This window comes from Amblyraja radiata, chromosome 19 (genome assembly GCF_010909765.2).
Source record: "Amblyraja radiata isolate CabotCenter1 chromosome 19, sAmbRad1.1.pri, whole genome shotgun sequence".
NCBI classification, from domain to species: domain Eukaryota; kingdom Metazoa; phylum Chordata; class Chondrichthyes; order Rajiformes; family Rajidae; genus Amblyraja; species Amblyraja radiata.
Genome location: NC_045974.1, coordinates 24,974,973 through 24,997,369, shown reverse-complemented (window position 1 = coordinate 24,997,369; position 22,397 = coordinate 24,974,973). Strand labels below are relative to the sequence as shown.

Here is a 22,397-nt window from a genome sequence, read left to right as displayed (position 1 = left end):
TTCCATCCCATACAAAGGGTGGCTGTGGAGGTATGAGAGAGGAGATAAATTGCTACACTGCAGCAGTGGAGGATAATTTGTAGTGCTGCTGATTTATGTTTGTAGTAGACTATAAAGAGGCTTTCCCGCAAAGGCCCTGAAGCTGAATCTGAAGCGCTGAACCACTATTTGTCTAAAATATTGACTACAATATTGCCTACAAAAACAGAAACGACAGCCTTGATCAAATGGCGGATCAGATTCTATGGAGTGAATGGTCTAATTCTGCAGTACAGATATTTTATTGTTGCCAATTTCTGCAAGATCTCATCAATAGCAAAAATACGATTACAATATTACTATATACTAGACTAAGTGCGACCCGTTGTGACCTCACACACGCACACATACTCACACACACACATACACTCACACATACACACACACACTCACAGACTGACACACACACACATACTCACACATACTCACACGCTCACATACACACACACAAATACACACTCACATACACTGACTCACACACCATATATATGATAGTAAACTTTCTTGAATCTACTCACACGGCTGAGCGCGGGCTCTCCACTGTGGGGCTTCCGCAATCAGTGGAACTTACGCAATCAGCGTGACTTCTGCACATACCGGAAATTACGCAATCAGCGTGACCTCTGCACTCACCGGAAATTACGCAATCAGGGCGACCTGTCCACTAAGGGGAAATCACAAAATGATTGTGACTTTTGGACTAAACACAGTTGGACCTAATAAAGCATTTATTCCTTCCAAACACAGTCGGATCTAATAAAGCATTTATTCCTTCCAAACACAGTCGGACCTAATAAAGCATTGCAGTTTCAAGCACAGGCAGGGCAGCAGGCCAAACAACTCAAGGCATTGTCATTTCATTTCCAATTAAGTATTGCACTTGTCATTAAGGGCTAACAAATCATTTATTGCAAGTACATTGCAGAGTCACAGTTCAGTTGATTCACAGCTTAGAATGACAGTTGTGGCCTCTCCCTCGCGATCTTGCAGGGTGACTGACTCACGTCCAGGCATCCGGGGTTTCATAGTCCTGCCCCCCCCCCCCCCCCAGAAGGGGTGTTACCTTCATCGCGGTGATTGATAGACGAGAGGACCAATCAGCTGATCTCAAGGTTTTTTAAACACTCATAACTTTTTTATTTTTAATCGATGAGAAAAATCCTCGCGGCTGGCTCAGCGGAGGAAGACTGTGAGTAAGATGGCCAAAAATCACATTGATACAGGGTAGCGTTTTTTCTAAAAATCAATATACAGCGCAGACAGGAAGTGGTCAAGATGAGACTTTTAATTATATAGATTACTATAGCAAATAGCAGAGAGTTGTGGTCGCAGACCAGACCATCACAGAAACCAACCTCCCTTCCATTGACTCCATCTACACTTCATGCTTCCTCATCAAGGCCACCAGCATAATCAAGAACCAGTCTCACTCTGGTCACTTCATCTTCTCAATGCTCCCATCAGGCAATAAGTATAGAAGTGTGAATACGCACACCTCCATATTCAGAGATAGTGTCTTCCCAGCTGTTATCAGTTGTTGAATCATCCTACCAACAACCAGAGCTAGTATCTAAAGTTTTGAAGACTCGCGGACTCTTTCATCAGACTTTACTGGACCATATCTTGCACTAAACGTTAGTCTCTTTATCGCATATCTGTACACTGTGGATGGCTCGATTGTAATCATGTATTGTCTTTCCACTGACTGGTTAGCACGCAACAAAAGCTTTTCACGGTACCTCGGTACACGTGACAATGCAATGTAAATTAGACTACAGTTAATTTAAGAGAAAGGCACAGAAGGAATTGCAGATGCTGGAATCTTGAGCAAAACACAAAAGTGCTGGAGTAACTCAGCAGGCCAGGCAACATCATGGAGAAAATGGATAGGTGACGTTTCAGGTCGTGACCCTTCTTCAGACTGTTAATTGAATCCACGTTGCTGTGGGCTGAATATTGGCCAAAGCACCTGGAGAATCCACTGGTTTATTATTTTTCTGTTCACTTGAGTACAGGAGTGTGACTCAGAGTGTCTCTGATCATTATGTTTGAAGTCCTACACCAATATGTCGACTTAGATTACTTTGCCAAGTTGTGTGGGAGAAATGCAAACTGAGCCTAGCTGACACAACTGTGATCGTATTATTTCACTCAGGAGAGATGTTGAAGAGTCAAGTGCAGTTAATTGTCATATGTATTTCCCTACTCTTTGAGGACTCTGGATTCTTCATTCTCCAACCTCTTACATATCTTTCATCCTCCTCTGGGTGATCATTCATTCATCTGCCTTCCCAAACAATTCCAGTCCTGAACCACTCTACCTCTCTCTCGTGAAGTGAACGCTAAAAGTCAAATTGAGTCCTTGGTCACCTATTCCTTTTCTCCAGAGATGCTGCCTGACCCGCTGAGTTACTTCAGCTTTTCGCGTCCCATCTTCAGTTTTGTTTGGTAGACAACAGACGCTGGAATCTTGAGCAAAAGAGCAGACTGTTGGAGGAACTTGGTGGGTCAGGCAGCATCTGTGGAGGGAAAAAGACATAGGGTAGGAGCCCAAGCTCTAGGGAGAGGTTAACCAGGCCAGGACTCTATTCCTTGGAGCACAGGAGGATGAGGGGTGATCTTACAGAAGTGTATAAAATCAGGATGGAATTGATAGGGTTAATGCACAGTCTTTTACCCAAGGTAGGGGAATTAAGAACCAGCGGACATAGGTTTAAGGTGATAGGGGAAAGATATCAGAGGAACTCGTTGGGCAACTTTTTCACTCAGGGTGAGTATATGGAACGAGCTGCCTGAAGAGACAGTTGAAGCAGGCACAATAAACCGTATTGTATTGTATTGTACTGTATTGTAATAACAACATCTAAAAGACACTTTGACAGGTACACGGATAGGAACGGTATAGTGGGATATGAGGCAAATGCGGGCAAATGGGACTAGCTTAGATGGGGCATCTAATTCTGAAGAAGGGTTCCAACCTGAAACGCCACCTATCCAAGTTCTCTAGGTTTGCTGCCTAACCCGTTGAGTTACTCCGGCACATTGTGTCTTTTTTTAAACAGAATAGCTTCATTATATTAGGAAAAAAAGCAAAGACCTGTACGCTGGTGGCTGTTCCGTGCCAATGTTTGAACTGAAATTACTGAGCCACATTGTGCTTGAAATGTTATCAAATAATAACTTGGATTTTATACATTCTGGGTTTTCTGCAGGGAAGCGTTAATGATTCCAAAACCTAAATGTGGGACCGTGAACAACAATTGTACTTCCTTAATGAGGAAACTGACTTAAGAAAAAGATTAAATTTGAGCTGCTGCCTCACAGATCCAGAGACCTGGTTTTGATCCTGACCTCAGGTGCTGCCTGCATGGAGTTTGCACATTCTGCCTGGGTTTCTCCAGTTTACTCCCACATCCTGAAGGTTGGTAAGTTAACTGGCTGCTGTTATTGTACCCTAATGAGGTGAGTGGGGACAGTGATGGAAATATGAAGACATTTAAAATTAAATGGATTTTGCAGGAAACATGTTCCCGATGTTGGGGTAGTCCAGAACCAGGGTCCACAGTTTAAGAATAAATGGTGAGCCATTTAGAATGGAGATGAGGAAAAACTTTTTTTTCACACAGAGAATAATGAGTCTGTGGAATTCTCTGCCTCAGAGGGCGGTGGAAGCTGGTTCTCTGGATGCTTTCAAGAGAGAGCTAGACAGAGCTCTTAAAGACGGTGGAGTCAAGGGATATGGGGAGAAGGCAGGAACGGGGTACTGATTATGGATGATCAGCCATGATCACATTGAATGGCGATGCTGGCTCAAGGGGCAAAATAGCCTACTCCTGCACCCATTGTCTATTGTCTAGAGATTGATGTGTTGTTTGTGTAAGGGGCGAGTTGATGGTTAGTGTGGACTTGGTAGGTTGAAATGCCTGTTTCCGTGCCCTACTGTAACTCTCTCTTTTGAACACTACGAACTACCAACTGCCTTGATTGTACTAGGGACTAGGGCTTTGTTTTATTTTAATTTGCACAAATTGTTTTTTTTTATTTATGGAATTCTTTGATTAACGTCAGTTTGTTATATTATCTATCGAGTACGGCGCTTACAATCATGTTGTGCTGCTGCAAGTAACAATTTCATTGTTCCATTTGGGTACATTTAGTTTATTTAAGTTTAGTTAAGTTTAAAGATACAGTGCGGAAACAGGCCCTTCGGCTGGAGTCTGCACCGACCAGTGATACCCAGCACTATCCTACGCATTGGGGACAATTTACAATTTTTACCGAAGCCAAAAACGTCTTTGGTGTGTGGGAGGAAACCGGAGCTCCCGGAGAAAACCCACGCGGGAGACGGTACAAACTCTGTACAGACAGAACTGTAGTCAGGATTGAACCCGGGTCTCTGGCACTGCAAGGCAGCAACTTCACCGCTGTGCCTACCATGCGCCACATATGACAATAAAACACTCTCTGAATTTGTAGAAACAAGGAATTGCAGATGCTGGTTTATACCAAAGAGAGGCACAAAGTACCGGCCAGGCAGCATCTCTGGAGAAAAAGGATGGGTGACGATTTGGGTCGGAACCCTTCTTCAGACTCTATATGTCTGTTGGGGAGTACTCTGGACAATATGACGTTGGCACAAATTAAATTTGGACTGTTGCAGGAAAAAAATGGTATCTTTGAGATGCAAGATCAAAAGGGAAAAATATGATTGTAATCCTTAATTGATATAAATGTGAAGATGAGCTGGGTTTAATAATGCACAATGATTCAGCGTTGTTGGGTGATGTTTGCTGCGCATTAAGTCGCTCCATGTCTATAGCAAGCCCGTAATGGCCACTGCAACCCGAGACTAGAGCTCCATGTGGCTTGGCGTATCTCCCCCTCCCCTTTTGCAGTTCCGACAAGTTTCTCCAAATTGAGACAGCCACGTAACTATACAAAGGACCACCGCAGCTGTAATGTTTTGGCCCTAAAAATGGACATTTAATTCTTTTTCTTGCTCTTCAAAATTTTATCACTGCAACAATAACGTGGGAGATGCAACAATAGTGCAGATACTGGGGAGAAAAAAGATACAAGCATTCAGGTTTTACGTGTGAACTCGCTCGCTTGTTCAAAGAAAACGTGCAGCTGGAAGGGATTTTTTAAATACAATAGCGTGGTTATTATTTCCTCTGTGCGCACCACATCGTAAGCTTGTTTCTATGGCATTTCCGCAAACAAAGCGCCTTGGCCGAAACAATGTTCCAAACGCCTCCCACAACCCTTGGAAACAATTAATTTCATTTGGGAATGCAAGACAGCAAGGGCGTAAAAAAAACCGTGGCAAGAATATAACTGAAACCTAATGCTTGTGGGGGGTTGTAACTGCGGCTCAGGTCAAAGCTGTCGCGGCTGAAGCCAGAAAACGGATGCATTTAAAAACATACCCCCCCAATTAGATGTCCTTAACTCCTTGCCTGAAATATCTCTGGACAAAGAAACTAACTGGTTGAAAAAAAGGCGAAAGGAAAAAAACTCATCAATGAACATCAGCAATCCAAACAATGCAAACGCCACCGAATAATAATCAACGATTCACTACTTAATGTGCACTCACACTAAATGTCAACTTGTCCATTTTACTTTGGCATTCTCTTACTACATGTTATAAAGTTGCACTTAAAATAAGTGGTTGCAAAATGCATCTGCATTAGCCAGACACATATATTGCAGATGTTTCAGCAATCCCCAGGAGAATAAAAAGTTGTTGGAGCCTCAGACCCTGTTGCATTTCGCTCTCCTTTTGTCTCATTTTATTGAAGCTCGCCTGTATTTTCTGCCCCTGGCGAGCCCGAGCTGGCTGCACCGAGGCCCCGCCCACCTCCTCCCCGACGTCTCCCTCCGGCATTCTATTTTCGAACGTTGCCCGGGCAATGGAACGCGTGGTTGGCCGCCGCCGACGTCAATCACGCCCGGAGGGGCGGGGGCGGGGCGAGAGAAGGATGCAGACTTCCGCCATCGCGTTGGGGTGAGTCAGTTGCCTGCCTTTGGAGCTGGCGAGAGTCGCGAACTCGGTAGCGACAAACTTTTGGGCTGCTAAATGCAACGCACAGCAACTGCGCCGCTGCAATAAATCGTTTGCATTTCAATATTTGCAAAAGCCCCGATTAATTTGGAAGGTTTATTTTGCGCAGACTTCACCCCTTTGAGAAACAAATCAAATAGTAAAAAAATATTAAGCGCTGCAGGATCATGTAAAGCGAGGTTTAAAGGGCTGAGAGCGAGAGAGATATACTGGTCTGTCACCGCGGATACATTGTCACCAGCGGCTACATTGCAGAGTTTCCAGCCGATGGAAACGAAACCTTGCTGATTTTTCTGCCAAAATCCGAACAATGCTGTGCAAACTTCTCCAGTGTTCTTGCAACCTGGGGATGGATTGGTGTTGATCGCCGGGTGTTGCCTACCTACCTACCTACCTACCTGTCTTCTCTCCCCCTTGGGTGACGGATCCGAATCGGTTTCAACCAGAAAACTGCATGCCAACATCTCCTGGACGTTAATAGAAAGGACGGCGGAGCAAAAGGGGGGGTTTAAAAAGGGATTAAAGGAAAGACTAGGGGGAAAAAATGTCAACCCCCACCAGGTACAAGAAGGATAAAGAGATTGTAACCGAATATGAAACACAAGTGAAAGGTAAGGGTGTCACCTTTATTGACGCTTCATTTTTTTTGCCCTGTAAAGGGTTACGGATGTGAAAGTGGATGGCTCGTTTTTTCAAATGTTTTTGCACGAAAAATACTATTAAAATGTAGACAGGCGTTTAAAGGAATGGTTGGTGAAATTCGAGGTCGGCTTGTGGTGAGGGTTTCCATTTCAAACGGGAGAATCGATTTCATGTGACGTGTGGCATTGGTTCGAGTTGTGGGGACCGGCCCTGTTACCCGGGTTTGGTTGAGAGATACAGCATGGAAACAGGCCCTTCGGCCCACCGAGTCCACGCTGACCATCGATCACCCCTGTTACCCCACGTTCTCACCCACTCTCTACACACTTGGGGCAATTTACAGAGGGCCAAGTAACCTACAGACCCGCACGTCTTTTGGGATGTGGGAGGAAATCCGAGCAAAGCCATTCGGTGACAGGAAGGTCGCGCAAACTCCACGCAAACAGACAGCACCCGAGGCCAGGATCGAACCCGGGTCTCTGGCGCTGTGAGGCAGCAACAACACCAGCTGCGCCACTTTTATAATGCTTACAATTATTCAACTTCAAAATCAATCACCCCTCCCCAAGCGGGATGTGTGAACAAGTGCACGGCGAGATGAGGGAGGGGACACTTGGAGAGAAACTCCCGGGAGATATTTTTTTCTTTCCACGCTGCTCAGATTATTTGCATTGGAAGGGTCAGCAGATGCTGTTTTATCTCAAAGTCAAAAGTCAATTTTATCCGTCACATCTATCTTCAGATTATTTTCTGCAGGCGGCAGAAAATGATCCCAAAAGCGGCCGCGGAAAAGTTTGGCGATGGTCCACGGTCAAAGTTGGGAGGCGGGAGCCGGAGTTGAAGCCCTGCCCTTCCCACCCCTACTCGTCCCACCAGGGGGAAATGACACGGGGAGCGTGGAAACTCATCAGACAATAATAACTCAAGTCCCTTGAATTAATTACAGCAGTAACTCACTAAATGCATCTAATATACATTCCTAAATAGTACTATCTGTCTGAAGAAGGGTCTCGACCCGAAACGTCACATATTCTCCAGAGATGCTGCCTGACCCGCTGAGTTACTCCAACATTTTGTGTATATCTTCAAATAGTACTACGTAAAGATTATAGAGGAGCTCCTCTATAATCTTTAGTACTACGGGCAGTAACTGCTTCAAGACGAGGCCTTGGGCAGCAGAGCTGCGCAGCGCCAGAAACCCGGGTTCGATCCTGACCCCGATGCTGTTTGTGTGGAGTTTGCACATTCTCCCTATGACAGCACGGGTTTTCTCTTGGTACTCAGGTTTCCTCCCATGTGCAGGTTAATTGTAAAATTGTCCTAGTGTGTAGGGAGTGGAAATGGTCTAACATAGAATTAGTAGTGACCGGGTGATCAATGGGCCTGTTTTCATGCTGTATCTCTAAAACTGAAAACAAAATCTAATATAAATGTGGCAAGTTACAATGAATGACTAAGAATGAGTTAATGTTGCGATTTCCATTTTCTTCACATCGACCTAGAGGGAGGAGTGGAGGGGATGGATCCGTGTTTGCTGGCGACCTCGAACGGTTCAATTACAATTACAGAACTCGTTCTCCCCCTCGCCAGGCGAGCTAACCGAGTATTGCAGTGCAATGTTGAATTGTTGGCGAATTAGGCTTTAAATAGCATCCAAGAGTTGCAAATCATTTTACAACGCGTTTTGCAGCCAAGAATGGAATTGATGAGCTGCTCGTTGGAGCTGAAGTCTTCTCGTTTGCTTTTTGCTTTCCGGCGTTGTATCGCGTTGCATTTTGGAATTAACTTAATAAATATATACTCCGATCAAGATTAAAATGAGATCACTTAAGAAGTAGGACAGGTGACTTCATTATACTTGAGCGTTAGTATAAACCAGTCTCGTTCAGTGTTCCACAGGGCTTCAACACTTGGGTCATTCTGACCTGCTTAGTGTGGGAGGTGGACCGAAGGGCCTGTTTCCGAGCTGCATCTCTAAAACTAAAAACTATAAACCCAATGAATGGTCACTGGCCTGAAACACTAACTCTGTTTCGCCCTCTGCAAGTCCACCTGACTAATCCATGTTCCCCAGAGATGCAGCCTGACCCGTTGCATCACTCCAGCACTTTGTGTCTATCTACTGTTTAAATATTTGGAGTTTCTGACTTCAGTAGCTTTGATCAGGCAGAAAGTTCTGCTGTTGGGGTGAAACATCGTTCTAAACTGCCCGCAGACACCGTGAGTTGGTACTGTCTAGCTATTGCCATCTTTACTCAGTGAAGTTGGAGCTCAGTTTACACTCTGGAGTCTCCTGTACGTTTACAGACTTTGGTTAAATTTGTTCCGGAAACAGTGCTCATCTTTCCTCATTGAATTTCTCAATGTCGACTAAAACTCAAGTACAAATCAAGCTGCCCGACAAACCCAGCAGGTCGGGCAGCATCAGCGGAGGCAAAGATGTGGTAGATGTTTCGGGTTGGGACCCTGCCTCAGAATTAAGACTTAGTTTATTATTGTCACATGTATTACAACGCTACAATGCTGATAACTATATTTTGCACTCTTTCTCTCTATCTTCCCTTTAGTTTAATTTATTATTGTCACGTGTACCCATATACAGTGAAAAGCTTTTTTTGTTGCGTACTATCCAGTCAAAGAAAAGATTATACATGATTACCATCAAGCTGTCCGTAGAGTAAAGATAAAGGGTACAGCATTTAGTGCAAGGTAAAGTGCACTAAAGGTGTAGGTTCACCAGGTTAATTCCCAGGATGGCGGGACTGACATATGATGAAAGAATTCCCTGCCCCAGAAGGCAGTGGGGGCCAATTCACTGGATGTTTTCAAGAGAGTTAGATTTAGCTCTTAGGGCTAAAGGAATCAAGGGATATGGGGGAAAAGCAGGAACAGCAGTTACTGATTTTAGATGATCAGCCATGATCATATTAAATGGTGGTGCTGGCTCGAAGGGCCGAATTGCCTCCTGCACCCAAGGTCTCCAGTGAGGTAGATGGAAGGTCAGGACCATACTCCAGTGGGTGATAGGATGGTTCAGTTGGCTGTTGACAGCTGGGAAGAAACTGTCCCTGAATCTGGAGGTGTGCATTTTCAAACTTCTGTATCTTTGCCTGATGGGAGAGGGGAGAAGAGGGAGTGACCAGGGGTGAGACTGGTCCTTTGATTATGCTGCTGGCCTTGCCGTAGCAGCGTGAGGTGTAGATGGAGTCAATGCAAGGGACGCTGGTTTGCGTGATGGTCTGGGCTGCGTCCACAACTCTGCCTGTTGAGTGGAGTGTGGAGGGGCGATAGTCAGTGCAAAGCTGACCTGTTGCATCATGGCTTGATTCGGCAACTTGAGCACCCAGGAGCGGAAAAGACTACAAAAAGTAGTAAACACTGCCCAGTCCATCATCGGCTCTGACCTCCCTACCATCGAGGGGATCTATCGCAGTCTCTGCCTCAAAGCTGGCAGTATCATCAAGGACCCACACCATCCTGGCCACACACTCATCTCCCCGCTACCTTCAGGTAGAAGGTACAGGAGCCTGAAAACTGCAACATCCAGGTTCAGAAACAGCTACTTCCCCACAGCCATCAGGCTATTAAACTCAACTGAAACAAATCTCTGAACACTAATAGACCATTATCTGTTTATTTGCACTTTATCTGCTAATTTATTGATGTGTGTATATATTTATATAATGGTGTATGGACACACTGATATGTTCTGTATTCGTGCCTATTATATTCCGTTGTGCTAATGCAAAGCAAGAATTTCATTGTCCTATCTGGGACATGACAATCTCTCTTGACTTGACTTGAAAGAGGTAAGGAGGAGGGGGGGGTCAGAAGCTGGGAGGCTGTAGATATCTGAACTCTCTTTGATATGGCTGAAGTCATCTATGTCTCAACCTAAAAAGGAAAATACCCCAGAAATCTTTTCAGCCGCTGGATCCCACCATTCAAGTCATCCCGAGAAAAGGGTGTTAAAAGCCTTTTTTTTTTAAATACAGACTTGTATATGGCATCACAGATGGTTGGGATTTTTTTTGAAAGCTGCATATGAAATTATGAAGCCAGTGTAAACATGATAACTGTTTCCAGGGTGTAAACTTCCAGGAAACGATGATGATTGCATTGTGAAATTGGACATCTGGGAAATAGTTTCAGCAGAGATGTGTCCTGCAGGCTTTTTAAATCGTAATTGTGATTCATATCCTGGGAAGGTGCTGTCAGTAAGACTGACACTTTGTGCATTACCATGTGCGTGATTCATGAAAAGGAAGAGTTGCATTAACTCTGAGAAATGTTCCTTCACGGTGGAACTGTTAACCCCTTGTGGAAGCAAGGAACTGCAGATGCTGGTTTACCAAATAAAAAGAGACACAGTGCTGGAGTAACTCAGCGGGTCAGGCAGCATCCCGGGTAACATGGATAGGACCTTTGTGGGCTCCATCTGTCCTTGGTCATCATTGCTATCTTTGATTTGTCCTTTTGCATACCTTTCATTCATTTTTTCCTTGCACCTCTTCATGTCTCTAGTTTCCCTCTCTGCTGACTCTCCATCTGAGGAAGGGTCCTGACCCGAAATGTCACCTATTCCTTTTCTGTAGAGATGCTGCCTGACCTGCTGAGTTATTCCAGCATTTTGTGGCTATCTTCAGTATAAACCAGCAACTGAAGTTCCTTCCTGCACATGGATAGGTGACGTTTTGCGCTGGGACCCTTCTTCAGACTGATGGGGCGGTGGGGGGGGGAGGGGGGGGAAGGGGGGGGGGGGAAAGAAGGCAAGAGGGAGAGAGGAGGCGTAGGACTAAGCATAGCAGGTAATAGGTGGACACAACCAATGATGATGAGCAGATGGTTGGACAAAGGCCAGAAATAAGAAAAGAAAAGGTGTGAGATAAAAAAAATTGAAGAGTTCTGAATTGTGAAGCCAGAGGAAGGCCTGTAGGGGAGGTAAAAATAGGTACAAGTCCTGGGAGGGGGGGTGGAGGGGGAGGAGGAGGAAGGAGGATGAAAGAAAGGGGTGTGGAGGAGGAAGGAGGGCTGTTGGTGGTTACCTAACAGTGGAGACTACCCCTTTGTAGATCCATGTCTTGCCACTCAAGGCAGTTCCCATCTCCAAGGATGTAGTTCCTCTGCACAGACTGAGTACAGGTCCACCGACACACTTGGTTTACGGAGCCTTTCTGGATTATCCGTTTAACCGCACCATCAGAGGTCACGACCTCCGAGAGGAGTCCAACACTACTGGTCTGTGGAGGCCGCCGGGGGGCCGAGATACCGACCCGCAAATTCGTCCCTGGAAGTCGGCTATGTCGGGAGGGATTTCATGTGCGCTCTCGTAATTTTGTCCGGATTTAAGGAGGTGCTGGTCCAAAAGTGGCCGGATAATCAATGTCTCTATCACTCTGTGACAATATTATCGCGGTATAATTGTGCAAACTACTGAAACTGCTTGCCCAGTAACCACCCACCGGCCACTCGATGAGCTGAACGAGCGGCTGGTTGGACAGACTGCATACCGCAGATTCCGCCTGCATTTAGTCCCCTAAAATGAGCTTGGCATTCACACTGCTGCCCTTCGCTTTGTGGGAGGTAGAGGCCGGAGAGAGAAAGTGAATAGATGAAACTCTCAGGCTCCTGTCAGTGGAAGTGGAGAGTTATTGACAGGCCTGTGGTGCAAGTTGTTATTGAGTCTGCCCCAGAGTAACGAGGAGAGGCTGGTGTTGGACAAAGCAGCTGACAAACAGCAAAGAACACAAAGTGCTGGAGTAACTCAGCGGGCCAGGCAACTTCTCTGGAGAACATGGATAGGTGACATTTCGGGTCGGGGCGCTTTTTCAGGGAGACTGATTGACAAGCAGATTGGTTGGTGTGGACCTGATGGGCCGAAGGGCCTGTTTCTGTGCTGTATCCTCAAATCTAGAAAACACTACAACGCTGAGAACTGTACTATGCACTCTAGATCTTCCCCTTTGTTCCATTTATTCTACGAGTTTGAACTGATTGTATCTATGTATAGTATATCTGATCTGTTTGGATAGCTTTGCAAAGCAAAGCTTTTCACTGTACCTCGGTATACGTGACAATAGTAATCTTAAACCTAAATCTGCTGTACCTATGTAACTGCCATCAGGTTATTGAACCGACCTGCACAACCCTAATCCTACCTTGGCACAGGAACAATACAGACTATTCTTACATCACCATGAACTTGTTTTCTGATTGTGTTTTGCATCCATGTCTTATTTTTAGCACAGTTTTTTTACTATCCAGCAGAATTGATGTACAATTTGTCTTTGTGTGTTGCTTGTGTCCAAGTTTAATCAATAGTACATCATTGTCACATGTACCGAGGAAAAGTGACATTTTGTGTTTACACACAGTTCAATAACAATCTTATTATACACATAAGCTTAACCGTACTTGAGAACAAGAGTGTAGGAGTAATAGATTAGACTGAGGCAGTACACAAGCATCACCATGTTTCCAGCACCATCTTGTATTGTTCAAGTTGGTTTTATTCAAGATGGCGTGCGTTCTAGATGTACCTGTGATGCTGCTGCAAACATAAATGTCATCGTGCGTATATACCTTACCGCACCAATTAATGCAACTTGAATTGATTTTAATTTCCAAACATTGCTTGCACACATGAGGAATTTATTTTATTTCTTCCAGTCTAGAACAATATACTGGGAGCTTACTGTGGAGCTTCCTGTGAATGGGAGAGGTGGAGTGCAGATTTACTGATGACTGATGAATAAGTACAGGCCCTAGGTGACATGTGTCAACTTGAATTGATTCTGATCTTTATATTTGGGGTAACAATGTTCACTCAAAACGTCTATTTTTTAAATATTAAATCAAATGTTGCCGGTATTGTATAGAGTTGCAGAGCTTGCGATGCATAAGTAGGTGTCTTCCTTCACCTTCCAATTTATTTTTAAAGACACAGCATAGAAACTGGCCCAACAGCCCACCGGGTCCACGCCAACCATCGATCACCCATTCATGCTAGTTCTATGTTGTCCCACTTTCTCATCCATTCCCCACACACACGGAGCACTTATAACAGAGGGCCAATTAGCCTACAAACCCGCACGTCTTGGGGATGTGGGAGGAAGCCGGAGCACCCGGAGGAAACCAACGCGGTCACAGGGAGAACATGCAAACTCCACACAGATAGCACCTGAGGTCAGGTCGAAACCGGGTCTCTGGCACTGTGAGGCAGTGGCTCTACCAGGCACGTGCCGTGAGTAATTACTCAGGGTAAATTTTAAACCACGCATGCGCAGATTGTTCTCTCAGTCGACTTTTATAAAGTCTTCAAAAGCCAAATCTCTTAATAAAGTACTGTCTTTTCCGGCAATGAAAACGCACCACCATTTTGTCGCTAAATTTTGAAAGAACGCTGGTGGGACATAGAATTTCTCACGTTCAAAAAAATAAAAATAAAGAAAACAATTTGCCCAAGGCTTCCAAATCTCCATCATTCTGAATTACTGGATGGGTGGGGGGTGGAGGGTGACGGCAGGTGGAGAGATAGTGGGAAAAACAGGAGCACACCGGGAGAAGTTGAATCAGTTGTGACCTTATTGAATCGCAATACTTGTTCAAGGGACCAATTGGGGGGCGAGTTCCTATCACAGCGTGTGGGGAGTCTGTGCCAGAGGTAAAGTTGCGGGGAGGGCAGGAGCATTGAGAAGGAGGGGATCATGCGAGTAACTCACTCACTCACCGCTATCGCGGCGCTCCGGGCGCGGAGCCACCGCATTGTGGCCGGGGAGGGAAGTAGCTCGGGTTGCTGAGAGCGGCCACCGGGACCGGACAGCGGACGCCACCTCAGCACCTTCTGCCGGCCAGCTCACCTCTGTCTGAACATCTCTCACCTGCCGCTCGCTGGCTTCACTCATGTCAGCCGCTTCCTGCAAATCCTTAAATTCCGACAGCCGAGTAACCTCAATTGGTCACTTGATCGCGCTGTCGGAAATTAAGGATTTGTGGGAAGCAGCTGACGTGAGTGCGGCAGGAGAGAGGCTTTCAGACGGAGAGCACTGCCAGAGGTGAGCGGGGACCGGCAGAAGGAGCTGAGGTGGCGGCCGCTCACAGCCACCCAAGCTACTTCTCCCCCCCGGCCACAATGCGATGGCTCCGCGCCCGGAGCGTCGCGGCAAGTGAGTTGCTGTCATGATCCCCAACCCCCTCCTTCTCAACGCTCCTGCCCTCCCCGCAACTTTACCCCGGGCCAGACTCCTCACACACTGTGAAAGGGACTCTCCCCTCCCTAGTGGCGTTGGCCTTTAAAGCCGCTTCCCATCAGCTGCCAGCAATGAGGGATAGACTTGGCTATCCCTCAGTACAACCACATCGTTCTTGATGTTGCTGTACTGAGGGATAGCCAAGTCTATCTTTCTTGGCTAACAACCTTCCAACTTCGGCTTCCAAGACGCATGTAAATTTTCATGCCTTATTTTTAGGTAAAAAATAGCATCTTCATTGCTGAGAAATACGGTATTTAAAAACATATAGCACCAAGAAATCTACTTACCACGTCATTTGTACACAAACTCCATTCTTCTCCCTTTGTTTCTTAAAGATACTCTTAAGATAATGGCAATCCATGTTTGGAAAAACCCGCCAAGAAACTTGCGCCGCGCATGCGCAGTGCTGCAAAGGCAGAATTTCAGCTGCCTTCAGTACCCTGGAAATTGACGGCTTGGAGCATCCTCGACGGCACGTGGGCTGCACAGACCTTCGCATGTTACATACACTGCGGATGAAAGGCACGGAGAATTATGCCTACTTAAGAGATCGATCTCTTAGGTAGGCATTATTCTCCCAAACCTTTACTATTTATATTTAATAATTACCATTTTATAATTTTAGTCAGGGTAGGCAGTGCCTACCATGCGTACCCTGACGGCACGTGCCTGGGCTCTACCAACCGTGCTATGGTATAGGTGTCAACAGTGGCCTCCCCCAACATTTAGTTTATTGATGCTGGATCAGGTTTAATGGGTATTACATAGAATTAAAGAGCATATAATGCACAAGAAAGTGTTGGACTAATTTCACTTCCTTCATCCTCCATTTGCCATCAAAGGGATCTACAGGAGTCGCTGCCTCAAAAATGTTGCCAGCATCATCAGAGACTCACACCACCCTGGCCACACACTCATTTCACTCCTGCCATCGGAAGGAGGTACAAGAGCCTGAAAACTGTAACGTCCAGGTTCAGGAACGGCTTCTTCCCTACAACCATCAGGCTATTGAACACCACAAACTCCAACTGTACCCCAAACAACAAACATGCTTTATTGCACTAGGGAATTGATGCTTTGTTTTTTACTTTAACACTATATTTTTTTGATTTGTTGAACCTTTTGTTGTTTGTTATGTTATCTACAGGGTACTATCTTTACCTATCTGTTGTGCTGCTGCAAGTAAGAATTTTGTTGTTCTGTTTCGGGACATATGACAATAAAGCCCTCTCTCTCTCCCTCCTGTGCTTATCCACTGTATCGAGTGCTGTTCGCATACACTGATGCTTGTGGCCGGGACTGCCGCATTCCAGCTAGATTGTGGAAGGAAAGAATGTCTAGTATGACTCTTCCCACTCACCCCACCCGTCTATGAGTGAACGTATCTCTACCAATCTAACTACCTCCATGATGCCCAAGAGCTGAATTTTTGAGTGAGTTTGTGGGATTCAATTGTGATGCATTATTTGAGTCGCTTTCTCATGCGGGGTGGTGCAGTGGAGCAGCAGTAAAGCTGGTGCTGTACAGCGCCAGAGATCCGGGTTCGATCCCGACTACAGGTGCTGTTTGTATGGAGTTTGTACATTCACATCCCACGTGTGGGTACTCCCACATTCCAAAGACGTGCAGGTTTGTAGGTTAATTGGCGTCAGTAATTATCCCTGGTGTGTAGGATAGTGCTAGGATATGGGGTGACCGCTGGTCAGCGTGCACTCGGTGGTCTGACGGGACTGTTTCCATGCCACATCTAAGAACATAGAACAGTACAACACAGGAACAGGCTCTTCGGCCCATAATGTCCGTGCAGAATATGATGCCAAGTGAAACTAATCTACTCTGTCCACATATGATCCATATCTCTCCATTCTATACAGCTGGAGTACGGGTGATCGCTGGTTGGCATGGACTCGGTGGGCCGAACGGCCTGTTTCCACGCTGTATATCAAAAATAAACAAAACTATGTGGATCTTAGGCTGCAGTTGGATCCCACATAGTTCATTATCACGTGTACCGAGGTACAGTGAAAAGCTTTTGTTGCGTGCTATCCAGTCAGCGACAAGCCGTAAATCGCAGTCTTTTATTCATAATAGGCCTTGCCGTCGGCTCCATTATACCCTGCATTAACATTGGAGCCTTGACCGGATTGCTTTATTTCTTACCGCACAGTGACATTAACCAATCTTGGAGACAATGATCTTTTTGTTCTCAGAAATTGCTGTTTTTCAAAGTAGCTGAATAATGTCCATACAAAGTTGGACATTGTGTCTGGTTACACGGCATTTTAGGAAGAGACAAACTTGAATTGATTTGAATGCAAATTTAATGGAGAAATTGTTCCGTTAAATACAAATTGTTCCTCCAGAGCATTTAGAATTATATCTGATAACATCTATGGACAGTGAAAATGGCAAATGTACGCTCCTTTAACCAATTAGCTGATCTCTACTCCGCACACCCTCTGCACGGTAATGGCATTTACTACAGGATATTTTAGCTTTGAAGAAAAGAGGTTTTTAATCAGTCTACGGGCAACTAAAGTGGCAGATGTAAGCAGGCCTTTACACAATTACTCAATTTCCACCACACACGCACTGCACAGTAATGGCATCTACACAGGTTCCCCGGTCTTCTGAAGGATAGAGAGATCGCACTTGCATGGCACCTGTCAGAATTTCGAAAGCATTTTTTACAGCTGTTGAAGTTTTTTTGCGGTGTAGTTACTGTTGTAGGAAAAGCAACATACTGTGTGTATTGCAGCTTCCTGCAAAGTGATACTGTTAGATTGTTTTTATAAATATCACATGAGGGATAAATACTTTCTGAGAAATTGAGGATAGAGCTCACACCTTTGAAATAATATCATGGTTAACTTGAACCCAACCAAGGAGCAAGTTTCAAATGGGCTGTGTGACACTCCCTTCACTGAAGTGTCGACCCAAATAGTTTTACAATTGATTGAGAGAAGCCTTTTGACCCACCGATTGGTTAGTCTTTAAGGTTTTAACCTCAAAATAAGCAGCAGAGCTGCTGCCTCACAGAGCCAGAGACTCCGGTTCGATCCAGACTACGGGTGCTGTCTGTGCGGCGTTTGTACGTTCTCCCTGTGATCCGTGTGGGTTTTCTCCTGGTGCTCCGGTTTCCCCACACACTCCAAAGATGTACATTGATTGACTGGACAGGAAAGGGGGATGACGTAGAACGAGTGTACAGATGATCGATGGACTCTGGGCTAAATGGCCTTTTTCCATGCTGTATCTTTAAAACTAAAACTAAAATAAGACTTGATGTCAAAGTACATTTTTTACATGGGAATAGTTGAGAGCCACCCAGTGCCATGCCAGTCAATGTCTTGGTTGGTGCCACTGTTGGTTTTATTTATAGAAAGGATGATGCAAAAATGCTTGAGTAACACAGCGGGTACGACCCACTAAGTTACTCCAACATTATGTGTTTTACTTTTGGTGTAAACCGGCATCTGCAGTTCTTGGTTATTACATTTATAGAAAGGATGTTTTATTGTAAAACTGGCATGGGCTGATGGAGTCACGCACCACAGAAGTTATTGTGTTGCCTTAAAATATTCAAGGTCTATGCAGAGTTCACAATAGTTGTTGATTATATTTCTTGTAAGTGCAGTAGTTTATGATGCATTTTTAAAATCCAGGAAATATCCAGTTTTCAAACTTGTTTAAAAAAAAAAAAAGACCCAAAGTGCTGGAGCAACATTGCCACAGATGGCTGTGGAGGTCAAGTCATTTGTTTTTTTTTAAGGTGGAGGTTGACAGATACTAGATTAATACAGATGTCAGGGTTTTGGGGAGAAGGGGGTTCAGAGGGAAAGATAGATCAGCCATGATTGAATGGCGGACTAGACTTGATGGGCCAGGTCGCATCTCTGGAGAACATTGAGTTCCCGACACGAAACGTCACCTATCCCTACTCTCCAGGGGTGTTGCCTGATGTGCTGAGTTACTCCAGCACTCTGAGAACGATTTCTGTTGTAGAGTATTACGGTACAGAAACAGGCCCTTTAGCCCACCATGTCTATGCTGACCATTACTTTTGCCCCATTCCACGCTAATTACATTTGCCCAGCTTGGGACCACATCCTTTATATCTTGACTATTTAATGTCTCTGAAATGTAGTGTTTGGATCTGACTCCACCACCTCCTTTGGCAGTGAGTTCCTGACACCAATCACGCTTTGCAAGTAAAGAAAAACTCCTTCCTCTTTCCTTAAACTTAATGTCACTTGTTGTTGATACCATCAACAATTTTGACCAATTGCCCTATCTATACCTCGCATGATCTTGTATGTGGTTGAGGGATGATCTGAATTCTGGCTCGAGAAACAAACCGAATACTGTCCAATCTCTCCACATTACCATAATGACCTCAAACAGATTACTTGTATTAAAGTTAGACACAGATCATGAGACATAAGAGCAGTATTATTCCATCCGGACCATCGAGGCTGCTCGACCATTCGTTCATGGCTGATCTATTTTTCCCTCTCAACCCCATTCTCCTGCCGTCTCCCTGTAACCTTTGATGCCCTTACTAATCAAGAACCTATCAATCTCTGCTTTAAATATACTCAATGACTTGGCCTCCACCACCATCTGTGGCAATGAATTCCACAGATTCGCCATCCCCCCCTCTGGCTAAAGAAATTCCTCATCTTCACCGTTGTAAATGTAAGTCCTTTTATTCTGAGGCTGTGCCCTCTGGTCCTAGACTCTGGTGGAAACAAAAGCTGCCTTTCATGTTTTATTATCTGCATGTACCCTGAAGATGACGTCTTTTAAAAATAACTAATTATCTTGTCCTGCAACATCAAGAATCACTTTTGTATATAATTGTTTGAAGAGAAAAATAAATTAAAATGTGTTCTCCAGAGTTTTCACTGGTGTGGATGAATAGATGATTGAATTGTTGGTTCTGAAATCAACTGTGTGAAGTTGTGATTGTTGTGCTTCCAGTTGGAAACTAACCTGTGCTTTTTTTTTACTGATACTTGGAAATGATGTACAGTGAATAATAGATGGCTTGAAATATTCCACATTAATGCTCCTGTAAATGTACCCTAATTTCGTCAGAACTCTATCTCCATTTTTTGAAAAGGACTGACCCAGTTGCTCTTACCAAAATGGAAGCACTCCCCTTTTCCCCCACATTCTCACTACATGGATAACAGGAGCATACGTGATCCCCGTACTGAACAAGTATTGCAAAGGGCTGATCTAGACTTTAGACTTTAAAGACACAGTGCAGAAACAGGCCCTTTGGCCTATCGAGTCTGCGCCGACCAGCGATTACCCTGTATACTAGCACTATCCTACACACTTGGGACAATTTACAATGTACAGAAGCCAATCAACCTATGAACTTGGAGTGTGGGAGGAAACCGGAGCTCCCGGACAAAATCCATGTGGTCACGGGGAGAACGTGCAGACTCCGTACCGACAGAACCCACCGTCAGGATCGAACCAGGGTCTCTGGCACTGCAAGGCAGCAACTCTACCACTGTGCCGTCGTGGATTCTTTGAGTTGTACAGTCCTACAAGAGGAAACGGGCCTTTCGGCCCAACATGTCTGTGCTCAAGATGCTCCTTCCAAGCTGGTCCCATTTACCATGTCCGTGTAAAGCTTTCCTACTTATTGGAACACCCCTGGAAGTTGCTCAGTCGAATGGGCAGTAAATGCCGGCAATTGCAGTGATAGACACACTCTGTAGATGAGTTACCCTGGTGCATCATCCCTGTGCTGTTTGTAGAACCCCATGGCTTCTCACCGGCCCGCTTTGCTTGGTAGTAGATAATTGATCCACAGGGCAGAATGACGGGAAGACAAAGAAAAGCTGACCAGATTGTGCGTGACCTGAAAGGTACCATGACAAGCTACAAAGGGAGCGATCCTGCCCCCAGCCGCGTGCCTTCGTCAGTTTAATTTCCCGTCTGATTCCCTCTCTGGCCTCTGCCTCCTGCACTGCTCCCATGAAGCCTAACATTGACGAGACAAATAGCTTAGCTTAGTTTAGTTTAATTTAAAGATACTCTGCAGAAAAATCCCTTCGGCCCAACGAATCCGTGCCGACCAGCGATCACCCCGTACATTAACGCTATCCTGCACACTTGGGACAATTTATAATCTTTACTGAAGTCAATTAACCAATAAATCTGTACATGTTTGGAGTGTGGGCAGAAACCGGAGCAACGGTAGTGCAGCGGTAGAGTTGCTGCCTCCCAGCGCCAGAGACCCAGGTTCAATCCTGACTATGGGTGCTGTCTGTAGGGTTCGCCCGTTGTCACCTCCGACATCCCAAAATTTTGTAGGTTAATTGGCTTCAGTGAAAATAGTAAATTGTCCCTAGTGTGTAGTGGTGGGCCGAAGGGTGTGTTTCCGCACTATATCTCTAAACTAAACACACGCAGGTCACGGGGAGAATGTACAAACTCTGTACAGACAGCACCCGTAGTCGGGATAGAACCCAGGTCTCTGGCGCTGTAAGGCAGCAACTCTACTGCTGCAGGATTGTGCCACCCTGTAGAGTTCTTCCAGAAGTTTACTTTTTTTGTGATAAAATTATAAAGGTGGTTAAGATCTGTACTACTTTATTCAACGGTGCAATTTTAAGGGTAGTGTGTTTGTATATTCCTCCTGATTATTTTTATTATTGCTAACTTTAATTGCATCTACCAACAAGGCCCAGTTACGGGACTGGACCCAACCGCACATTTCACAATTCCAGACAGCCGGTAGCTCTGCCATTTTGATGCCAGTGATATTGTGTTTGTGCTCCTGTCCCACGCCCTGCGGGAGTTGGCCAGAGCGTTCTGCCAGAGAGATGTTTTTGCTGCCAGTGGGGGTTGAATTCCTGTATCCCAGGGGGTGGGAAAGACAACTTGCTGAAGGTATTGGAGCCCGCCACTCAGTTCATTCCTTACACCAAGAGCATTTGAATCTGAAGAAGGGTCTCGACCTGAAACGTCACCCATTCCTTCTCTCCAGAGATGCTGCCTGTCCCGCTGAGTTACTCCAGCATTTTGAGCCTACCTTCGATTTAAACCGGCATCTGCAGTTCTTTCCTGCACATTTGATGCCTTGCAGCTTCAGCTCAGCAGCTGGCGAGAAAACTGTTTTTCTCCTGAGTTGAACCTTCCTCTGTTTGCTTGTGGCTTGCTCACGCCTTCCATTACAGTCATGGTTAAGATTGCCTGCTTCTGCAGCATTGTATTTATTTAGGTGATGCTCTAATAAGATTTTGCAAGGGCAGCACGGTGGCACAACGGTGGAGTTGTTGCCCCACAACGCCAAAGGCTCGCGTTCGATCCTGACTACAGGTGCTGTCTGTACGGAGTTTGTACGTTCCCCCTGTGACCGCGTGGGTTTCCTC

General features: G+C 45.3%; 1 protein-coding gene across 9 annotated transcripts in view; it reads left to right on the top strand.

Moving 5' to 3' along the window:
• Window positions 1–6,044: 6,044 nt before the first annotated feature.
• Window positions 6,045–22,397, top strand: part of srgap1 (SLIT-ROBO Rho GTPase activating protein 1) — a 159,219-nt gene continuing 142,866 nt past the window's right edge. For all 9 annotated transcript variants that reach the window (XM_033038086.1, XM_033038085.1, XM_033038084.1 and 6 more), the window contains exon 1: window positions 6,045–6,717. In XM_033038086.1, coding sequence (XP_032893977.1) covers window positions 6,651–6,717 — 67 coding nt within the window. In that variant the 5' untranslated portion in view covers window positions 6,045–6,650. The remainder of the gene's footprint in view (window positions 6,718–22,397) is intronic.